This window comes from Leucopleurus acutus, assembly GCF_964270905.1.
Source record: "Leucopleurus acutus genome assembly, chromosome: 5".
Classification (NCBI taxonomy): domain Eukaryota; kingdom Metazoa; phylum Chordata; class Mammalia; order Artiodactyla; family Delphinidae; genus Leucopleurus; species Leucopleurus acutus.
Window position 1 is genome coordinate 67,329,027 of NC_139147.1, and position 10,657 is coordinate 67,339,683.

The window sequence follows — 10,657 nt, forward strand, 5'->3', positions numbered from 1 at the left end:
GTTTGAAAATAACGACTTAACTCCTAGACATGCCTTAGTTTAGAAGGAAAAAAAAAATGTGTGTATACACTCCCCTGAGCTCACGTTTAGTCACTCAAAAATGTTATTTCGCAATTGAGTTTTTAGCTTGATAGTGACTACTTACCCTGTTTTTGCAAAATTTTAGTATGTCTTCTTTTCTTAAATGGTACATCTGAAGATTAATTTCTACTTAAATGAATACATGCTACATCTACATTTATGAGGAGGGGAATTTCTTGAGAAATGAAAAGCAAGAGTTTAAAAAGCAACAGGAGTCATAGCGATAGGAAAGATAAAATGATCTCTCTGTCTCTGCCCTTTGTAAAAGCTGTTTTACATGATAATGACTACTTTAATATTATGTCCTAGTGGAAACTCTTTATGTGTTCATGAGGATCTCAAAAATATTTGAAAAGTGATTTTGACATGATTTTAGTAATGTGTAAGGTGTGGCTAGGAAACATGTGGCTTGAGTAACTGGAGTCTACAAATTGGCATGCTCCTGACCTTGCTAAGCATATTCCCAGATCTTTCCAGACCCTGTCAGAACTTAACTACGGGACTTTCCTGGCAGTCCAGTGGTTAGGACTCCGTACTTCCAATGCAGAACTTAACTACACTGAGCCCAATCTCCTCAAGTCCTAGTTTTCAGATAGTTGCTAGGTAGGTATGATTGCTCATGTGCCAATGTACCCAGACCTAGAAAAGAGTAGAGAGAGATGCAAGAGGCTCATCTATGTATAAAGTTCTCAAATTGGGCTGAGAGAGCCATTTTTAGTGGGAACCATCTTTAGTTACCTGACACTATTTCCTTATAAAAATGTCCTTGCACAGAAAAAAACTTTTTTTTTTCATCTTTAAGAGTACTTGTTTCCTAGACCTTAGCAATTGACTTACTCTTTCCTTTTCCTACCAAAAGTGATTACACCTGTTGTATTTTGTTGGCTTACTTTTATTATGCTACATAGACAACACAACTTATCAGGAAAGTCCATAGGAACCTCTTCCCCACCACAGCCCATTAATCTGAATGAATGGAAGTCTGTTTAACTGGGTTTGTTTTGGACTCATATCCTAAGGATCTTTGTTACTTCAAACGCCATCACATGTATTTTTAATATACTTTTTTCATACTAAATCTTTGAAATTCAGTATATAATTTACACTTACAGAATATCTCAAGTCAGACAAGCCATATATCAACTGCTCAATAGCCACATGTGGCTAGTGGCTACCATATTGGACAGCACAGCACTAGGACCTCATGAAAAACTTATTCCTATAGCACAGATTTCAGGTCCCATTTTATATGGTAAGATTCTAGGGCTTAAGCTGTAATTACAAACTACTTTGATAAGAGAAATAAGTACTTTTTTTTCAAGGTGCTGGTTTTATGATCTGGGTTAATTTAAAATCATTGTGCACACTACAATTAGTAGAATGATTTCAAAGCTTGAGATTTAACTACAAGTTTATTGTTCTCTTTTTGGCATTAGAGATGTGCTTTAAAAGCATTGAGATTGGTTTTCTTTAGTAGTTTGTAAATCTGGCTCCAGTGACAGTATCCAAAAGTACATTTTTATAAATATATAAGCAGAATCATTTGACTACAACATTAGGATAAGCATAGAGCCAATCAGTAAGACATTTGAGATGTGGTATTAGCTTGGATGTGCAAATTTTGATCTATTATTTGTAACTAATTCTGTTACAGCCCCCAGCCATGTTTGTTTATTAATCATCTCTTCAGTGCAGGTGCCCTAAGTCATAGGTGATTTTCACTTTCTGTGTATAGAGGAAGTAAAGGAATGGGGAGCAAAGCCACTCCATTCCCAGGCACAGTGAACAAGACCCACTTCATCCATGTATAACCTCCTCAGACCCAGTTCTGCCTTAAAAAGAGACAATAGACCAAGTATGCAGGCAGCCACTTTCTAGCTGTGGTGTTTCTGCCATAATCAAAGATTATAACTGTACTGTAGGAACCTGTGAAATGCTCCAAAAAGCATTTTGAAATTGCTGGCCACTGTGTTTAATCCATCCTTCAAAGACATTTGCTAAGTATCTGTGTGGATTAAGATAGAAGAACTGTGCCCATAATTTTTTGTGAATATGATTTTATGTGAAAGTCTAGTTTACTACCATTGAAAATTCAAGAGGATAAAGAAACAACCATAAAGTAGTGGTATAAAAAGTATTGTTTCATGTAAGGATCTGCATATTTTATACGAAGAAATTAAAAGCTTCTAACAACTTGAAAATGAAATGTGGATTTGTTTTTTTCCATTCAGCCTACCTAGTCTTCGCCCAATGTTGGATGTTAATTATTTGCCACTGACAGACATGAGGATAGCACGGACGTTTTGTTTTACCAATGAAGGACAGGCATTATACCTTGTCTCTCCTACTGAAATTCAGCGGTTAACATACAGCCAAGAGATGTGTGATAATCTACAGGTAGGTCAGGCACATTTATGAATAAACATCGGACACAGTTGTAAAAAGAGAAAAAGTTAGATGTCTAAAAGCTAAAATATTATTGAGGCAGACAATAAATATGCCTGCCCTAGAACATGTTTTGAATATATGTTCATCATTGTGATGCTACCAAGTTCTAGTGTGGTTCCAGATATACACAGAAAAAAATAAGAAAAAACGGGATGTGCGAAGAATGTGATCACACATACCAATGGTTGTTTTGTGTGTTTTATTGGTTTTTTTGCCTATGGAGAATCCTCTGAAAGATTATGAAAATCTTCCTCCAGGGTGGGGAATATGTATGTACACACAAAAATTCTGCATACAATTCAGGGAGTTAATGAAATTTTTTTAAAGAAATCTTAATTGTGATTAAGAGCCATACAAAATAAATACATATCCTGTAGGTTAGAATTGGGCATTTGTCTTTGATCATAGCGGTTAAGCAGAACCTAGAAACAAATATAAAAGCCTATCTAACCTTGGATAAGTAAATGTGGTCACAAAATGTTAAAAGGCATCTTAGGGATTTAATTGGTTTCTCCTTATTTTAGAAATAAGAAAACTAAAACCCATTCATTACAATATAGAGGTTCAGAGTATAAGCTCTGAACTATTTAAGTAGCATTTTGCTCACTTATATAACTTTGGCCATTTTACTTAATCTACTACCTTGAAGCACTGCTGTGAGAATTAAGAAAGAATTCATATAAAGCACTGAGCACAGTGCCTGGAACATAATAAGCTTTAAAAATAAATAATAATAAATGTTATTCAACAAATACTTAGAGTTTTTTATATGCCTGGTACTTGGCTGGGCTCTAGGAACACAATCATAAACAAGATACGAGTCCCTACCTGTTAGTGTGGAGGGAGAGATAAGTAAACAGACAACCACAATACTCTGGAAAATGCTGTTATATGGCTGTGCCTGTGCTGGGGAGACATGTGAGAGGGGCACCTGGGTTGATGGAACAAAAGGGAAGGGGTAGTTAGAAAAAGGTTGTGAAGGATGAATAGGAGTTATCCATAGGAATGGATGGCTGGAGATGGAAAAGGTAATAATATTCTTGACAGAGCAGAGGCATGCGACAGCCCCAAGGTTCAGGCAATTTCCAACAAAGTGCTGAGTTGGGAAGTGGAGAGAGTGAAGGGTTGATGCTGGAGAGTTAGTCAAGAACAGAGCTTGGAACACCTTGTAAGCTCCTTAAGGAATCTGGCATTTATCCCCAGGGCAATAGCAAGTCATTGAAAAGGTTTAACAAATTTGTTTATTAAAGCTAATATTCTGGTTGCAGTATGGCAATTAGTTTTGTGGAATTAAGACTAAAAGTAGGGAGAAAAATTTGGAGGCTTTTTAAAATAATTAAGGCCAAAAATAATAGTGGTTTGAAATAAGGCAGCCAACAGTGAGGAGAGAGAAAAGTTAGCAGATTCAATGGCTATAAAGTGTAATCAGTCGGATTGGAGGGTTATTAGATGTAGGAGTGAAGGAAAGGAAGGAATTAATAATTATTCCTGTATTTCTGGGTTGGGGAACTAAGTAGATGGTGCAGCCATTTCCAAAGAGAAGGGATTCGGAGGAAGAGCACAGGTCTGGGGAGTAGAGGTGAAAGGGGATGATGATGACAGTCATGCTGCAAGTTCACAGACAAACTGATATTAGGTCAACGGTCTGACTTTGGGTTGAAGTTCCTTCCTCCAAACCAATGGTTCTCAAATTTTGGTCTGCTTTAGAAAGACCAAAGCAAGTTAAAACTTTTTAGGGCAAGTTAAAAGTTAGGAAAAGTTAGAGCAAGTTAAAAATACAGATAACCAGAACACATCTATGCAAATTTTGATTTAGCGCATGTGGAATAAAGCCAGTGCATCTGTGTTTCTAACAAGATATCTCCCCAGTCATTCTAAATTACATCAAATATTAAGAACAATTTTACCTCACCATGCAGTAGCTGCCTACTTTGACTCATTTAAATTATCTTGAGCTACTTCATTATTTTGTACGTGATATAAAAATAAATCCAGCCTTTCTCTACACACCACCTGGTTCCAGAAAGGGAACTAGGACAGGAAAGACGCTATGGTAATTGAAAAAGAATCAGAAGTCTAGATTGGCAGTCACTGATCAAGTGTAAATTAATCCTAGGGTGAATATTAGCTTCCCATGCTTTCTAATTGTAGAAGGAAGAAACGAAGAGGGCAGAAAAGTGAAAATTTTAGGATGTCAGTTCTTGGAGAAGGGAAGGGAAAGGAAGGAGATGGAGAAAGAAAGGCCAGAGAGAACTGGGAGCAAAGCAAAAATCACCAGGAAAATATATGGAGAACAGACTGCCTTTTCATGACATGCTCTAACCTGCCACCATGTTATCTTTTGATCTGTTACTTTACTCTTAGTCTAATGCTGTTTTCTTTTGATCTGATATAGGACATGCTAGGAGATTTGTTTACTCCCATAGAGACACCAGAAGCTCAAAACAGAGGCTTTCTCAAAGGACTGTTTGGTGGAAGTGGACAAACATTTGACAGAGAAGAGCTCTGTGAGTAACAGAAGACCTATTTCTAGACTAGCGTTTTGCTTCTATACCATGAAAACTATTTGTTTACCAAACATGAATAAAATTGGTCGCTTTATATTAGATGCAATTCTAATAGTACATGCAATTCATAGTACATGCAATTCATACAAAAAATGAGTAAGCTAATAAATGTGTCATTTGCAGGTAGATCATACCTGCAAGGCAGGGTGAAGACATTTGATTACTAAAATCTGAAAAAATGTTTTTGAATCTGCCTGCCTTTACTTCTCGGAAACAGATTATTTATTCAGAATTCAAGGTTTACCAATGGTACAGAATAAATTACTTTAAAAAAAATCTACCTGTGAAACTCTGATGAACAATAATCAAAATGCAGTAGAAAGATACTAGGGAACATTTTCAGAGATAAAGAATACATTTTCCAGAATATCTCACCCACCATTTGGTCTTACAGATCAAAACTCCTTTTTTCTTGAATTTTTAACTATGCAAAAGATCTAGGTACCTCCATACAATGGAATAGTATTCAGCCATAAAAGGGAATGATGTTTGATACATACTACAACATGGATGAATCTTGAAAACATCATGCTAAATTAAAGAAGGAAGACAAAAATGGCCACATATTGTATGATTCCTTTTATACAAAATGTTCTGAATAGACAAATCCATAGAGACAGAAAGTAAATTAATAGTTGCCAGGGACTGAGGCAAGGAGGGACTAGAAAGGGACTGAGTTTTCTTTTTGGGGTGATGAAAATGTTCTAAAATTAGACAGTGGTGATAGTTGCACAAATCTGTGAATATGCTAAAAACCACTGAATTGTACACTTAAGAAGGGTGAGTTTTGGGAATCCCCTGGCAGTCCAGTGGTTAGGATTTGGAGCTTTCACTGCCATGGCCAGGAGTTTGATCGCTGTTCTGGAAACCAAGATCCCGCAAGCTGTGCAGCATGGCCAAAAATTAAAAAAAAAAAAGGGGTGGTGGTGAATTTTATGATATGTGAATTTTATCTCAATAAGCCTCTTATTTTTTAAAAAACTGATCTAGATTCCATTCCTAATGTTATATCCTTGGGAATTCTCACTAAATTTTTACTAAGATAGCTGTTTTTCAATATTTAAAAGTTACTTCATTAAAATTAAGTGAAAATGCGCTTTGTAAATGATGGGGAAATTTTTAGTCTTTTATAAAGTAATAAAGTTCCTACAAATGTTTATTAATGCCCATCATGCATACACCCCATTCTCTAGTATTTACATACACACACACAGAGATTTTTGAAAAAACGACAACTGCGGCCTAAAAGACTGACAGCAAGATGAATACAGAAGATTGGAATGCCAACTTGGGCAGAAATTTAAATAAATGATCAGGCCTGAGACTGGAACAGACACTAATATGGGTTAAATATGAGGTCACAATAAAATTGTGAGCATCCCAATTCAGCAATGTCAAGAAATGCAATTGGGCTTCCCTGGTGGCGCAGTGGTTGAGAGTCCGCCTGCCGGTGCAGGGGACACGGGTTCGTGCCCCGGTCCGGGGGTATCCCACATGCCACGGAGTGGCTGGGCCAGTGAGCCATGGCCGCTGGGCCTGTGCGTCCGGAGCCTGTGCTCCGCAAGGGGAGAGGCCACAGCAGTGGGAGGCCCGTATACCACAAAAAAAAAAAAAAAAAAAAGAAAAGAAATGCAATTATGCCGTATTGTATGGAACACCCCCCCACACACACACACAATAAGGCATATGGTACCAATATCTCTCTCAGTCTCTTTCGTGGGCATTTTTCTTCGGTAAATGCTAACATCTGCAAATACAGATCTATGATAGGAACAAATATGTCTCTTTATGAGAATTACGACAGTAGAATTCAATGTAAGTACTTTGGTGATAAACTTGACTATAACTACTTGAATTACTGACAGAATGTTTTAAATTGCTATGGCTTGAACTCCCAGTTGGGGAAGCTTCAGCAGGAAAAGCATCACGCAGCCTCGCACAGCACATTCCTGGACCAGGTGGTATAGAAGGGATGAAAGGTGCTGCCGGAGGGGTGATGGGAGAGCTGACTCGTGCACGGATCGCACTTGATGAGAGAGGACAGAGGCTAGGAGAGCTGGAAGAGAAAACTGCAGGCATGATGACCAGTGCAGAAGCATTTTCCAAACATGCACATGAGGTAAACTGCCTAAGTAAATAAAGGCATCTTCATACAGTAATAACTTTAAACATTTAGGTCCTGCAAAAGAAAGCCTAAACAGAGATGTCACTGAAAGTAATCCTGTGTGAGAGCCAAGGTAACTGGGATCTCATTATAAGTATTATAACTCCCCTAATATTGGGGAGAAAAAAATTTTTTTAATACTGTATTGATACTTCTTTACCTTAGAGGATGACGTAAAAGAAAACTATCCACTGGTTCTGGTACACTGGGTCTATATTGTGCATCAGCTGCTAAAAAGGTACTTAGGTTGATTACATGATCTCCCCCAACAAGGTGTGAGGGGGCAGTAGAGGCTGGGATCCACACACCCCTTTTTGTCTCAATCATTAAAAATCATTTCCTGTCAGGCAAATCTTTAGAGCTTGATTGGTTTTTTAAAAAGTCTTTCTATATGCACTTTATTTCAAAAAATAAAGGAAGTCTTATAAGTTTTGAGATTTTGATATGCATGATTAGCTCAATATGAGCTTGCTTTGATTAGCACTTTTAAATAATTTTTTAACATCTTATGGTGACTATTTTTTCTTTGCAGTTAATGCTGAAATATAAGGATAAGAAATGGTACCAATTCTAAACTTCTAAAGAAGCTATGACTGCTTTGAGAAACCATTATTCAGGGAAACCAAATTTATTCCCGGCATCACTATTCAACTGCTAGAAGACAGTTTCTTCCACAAAATGTTCCATTACAGTCCATCTGAAGTTATCATAAGGGAGACTTATCGGAGACACTGTACAACCCAAAGGCTGGAACCCTGGTTAAAACCCCAAGATATGGCTGAATTTGCCTCTTCCCACGTGGAATGGAGCTATCATCTTGGCATGTCGTTTGCTAAGGATTTACATTTAGGAACTACGGGGAGTCCTGATTTGAAAAAATCCTGTACAAACAAAAACCATTAATGCACTTAATGAAAAAAATTTTTGCATGATAAATTAACATCTTAAGAGGAAAAGAAAAAAAAAAGCATGTTGTGACAGAAGAAAAAAAGATTTATGGTAAACTATTTTTATAAATTGGACCACACCTGACAATTTAAAAAAATCTGTGTTAGAAGATATCAGTGCATTTCAAGTACATTTGCAATACCCAACTGAAAAAACAAACAAAACCAGACTTTTCTTTTCATCTATAACTTTCATTATACTAGGACATTATTGAATTCTTATGGCAAGAGTCTGATTAACATTCTTCTCTCTCCATAATATTTTACATTATTCACAGTTCTTGGTCATAATCAAATATTGCCAGTACAGTAAATTATTCCTAACACAATTATATCCATTTCTATCACCTTCAGAACAAGTTGCTATTTTTAGTCACAAACCGTGCAGGGTTGGGTCACCTCGAAGCATTTTTTCAGCCTGGCTTATACTCTGCAGGGGAGTTGACAATAGTTTTGGGGAAACTAGACTTACAGGAACAATGTAGTTAGCTTTGAGACTGATTTCACTCACTCTGGTTTCAGGTTCTAAAGTGATATATTTTTAATGCTCCATTTGTATCCTTGCCTGCCAATTACACAGTATATTACTGTTCAATCCCAGTGGGGTCTTCAATTCAAAGGTGCTCTTGCAGCCTGACACTCACAGACCAAACTGGTCATTCTCTTTAGTCTGATTCAGTAAAACCTCAGTTAATGTTTTAGGAAAGGGATTCTGACATTTCTGATTAACAAGGGCTTTCATTAGAAATTACTTTTTGGTTCAATACTTACTATTGAAAATTGTTATGAAGTGGTGGTGTTTTTGCTATCTTGGCTTTAGTCACCATTATGAACAACAGAAATTTTATCACTCAACAGGCTAAATAACATAAGCCACAGGATTATGTCAACAGATACCAAATACCTATTCCTTATTAAAAGCTCTTTTAAAAATGGAATGAAGAGGCTGCCCTGGTGGCGCAGTGGTTGAGAATCTGCCTGCTAATGCAGGGGACACGGGTTCGAGCCCTGGTCTGGGAAGATCCCACATGCCGTGGAGCAACTAGGCCCATGAGCCACAACTGCTGAGCCTGCGCATCTGGAGCCTGTGCTCCGCAACAAGAGAGGCCACAATAGTGAGAGGCCCGCATACCGCGATGAGGAGTGGCCCCCGCTTGCTACAACTAGAGAAAGCCCTCGCACAGAAGCGAAGACCTAACACAGCAAAAATAAATAAATTAATAAACTCCTACCCCAAACATCTAAAAAAAAAAAAAGGAATAAAGAATATCCTTAACATGATAAAAGATTATCTATTATAACTCAACAGAGAGCTAGTAGAGGCAAACAAAATAAAGATGTCTGCTACCATCATTTAATATGATTCTGGAAGTCAAAAGTCTTAGGAAATGAACATACGCAGATTCTGGGACCCATCCTATAATATGTATGTTGTTCTTTCAAAAAGAATCTTTTTAAAGAAAATTAATGGGTTCGGCTCATTGAATTTTGATTAATCAAGGTCTTATCAGACTCACATTGTGTTTCTTAAGAATTCGCCATTTTCCTGAAGTCCAGGCTATTTGAGTAGCCAAAAATAGTATTTCTGCTTGTTTTTTTAGTTTTTAAATTTTTAGTGAATTTGTTTAAAGTGGCACTTCTTTCAAATGTTCTCAGTTATTTTGAGAAGAACAAATTAATCTTTGAGAAGAGTAATCTTTGAAAAGAGATGGGGGAAAGAGTCAGAAAATGTATACCAGGATAGCATTTCTCAGAGTCCTTGAATTCTCCTGATTTCTCAAAAAAGCCTCTCTAGGAATCTCTCCAGACTCCTGTGAACAGCCTTAGGGTAACAGAACCTGACTTTGAAATACAAACATGATACATAAAATTATATAGTAAAAATACTGAAGAAACTTGAGACCAGGATTTGGAAAACACTGGTAGGCAAATTGCACTGCACTATTTGTACCATCAGTTTCAAGGACCCAGTTTTCTGATTTTCTGAACAAATACTTTATCATTTCTATACTTAAAAAAAAACCTAAGAGTAAAATATTGGTTTATTTTAGAAGCAATGAAATAAAGCTCAACGTGGCATTAAATTCAATGACTATCTCTAAAGCCCCAATAGGATGTGACTTAACTTGTTCTATATCAGGGTTTCTCAACAATGGCACTGTTAACAGGAAATTCTTTGTTATGTGGCACTGTCCTTTGCACTGCAGATGTCTAGCAGCACCCCTGGCCTCTCTCCACTAGATGCCAGTAGCGACCCCCACTCCCACCCGCCCCAAAATGACAATCAAAAATGTCTCCAGCCATTGACAAAATTACCCCCAGTTGAGAGCCACTGTTCTACATCATTTGGAGACAGATTAAGTGTGAATATGTAATATGTCTTGTATAAAATTAAACATCGTTAGTACACAGTAACAAATTATTATACCCAAAATTACATGTGTGGTTCA

At 37.1% G+C, this 10,657-nt stretch overlaps 1 protein-coding gene across 2 annotated transcripts in view; it reads left to right on the forward strand.

The window, feature by feature from the left end:
- The window catches only part of STXBP5L (syntaxin binding protein 5L), a 377,334-nt gene extending 368,237 nt beyond the window's left edge, over positions 1-9,097 (forward strand). For both annotated transcript variants that reach the window (XM_082839711.1, XM_082839710.1), the window contains 4 exons: positions 2,313-2,478; positions 4,925-5,036; positions 6,995-7,215; positions 7,793-9,097. In XM_082839711.1, the coding sequence (XP_082695837.1) occupies positions 2,313-2,478; positions 4,925-5,036; positions 6,995-7,215; positions 7,793-7,834 (541 nt within the window). In that variant the 3' untranslated portion in view covers positions 7,835-9,097. The remainder of the gene's footprint in view (positions 1-2,312; positions 2,479-4,924; positions 5,037-6,994; positions 7,216-7,792) is intronic.
- The last annotated feature ends 1,560 nt before the right edge of the window (positions 9,098-10,657 follow it).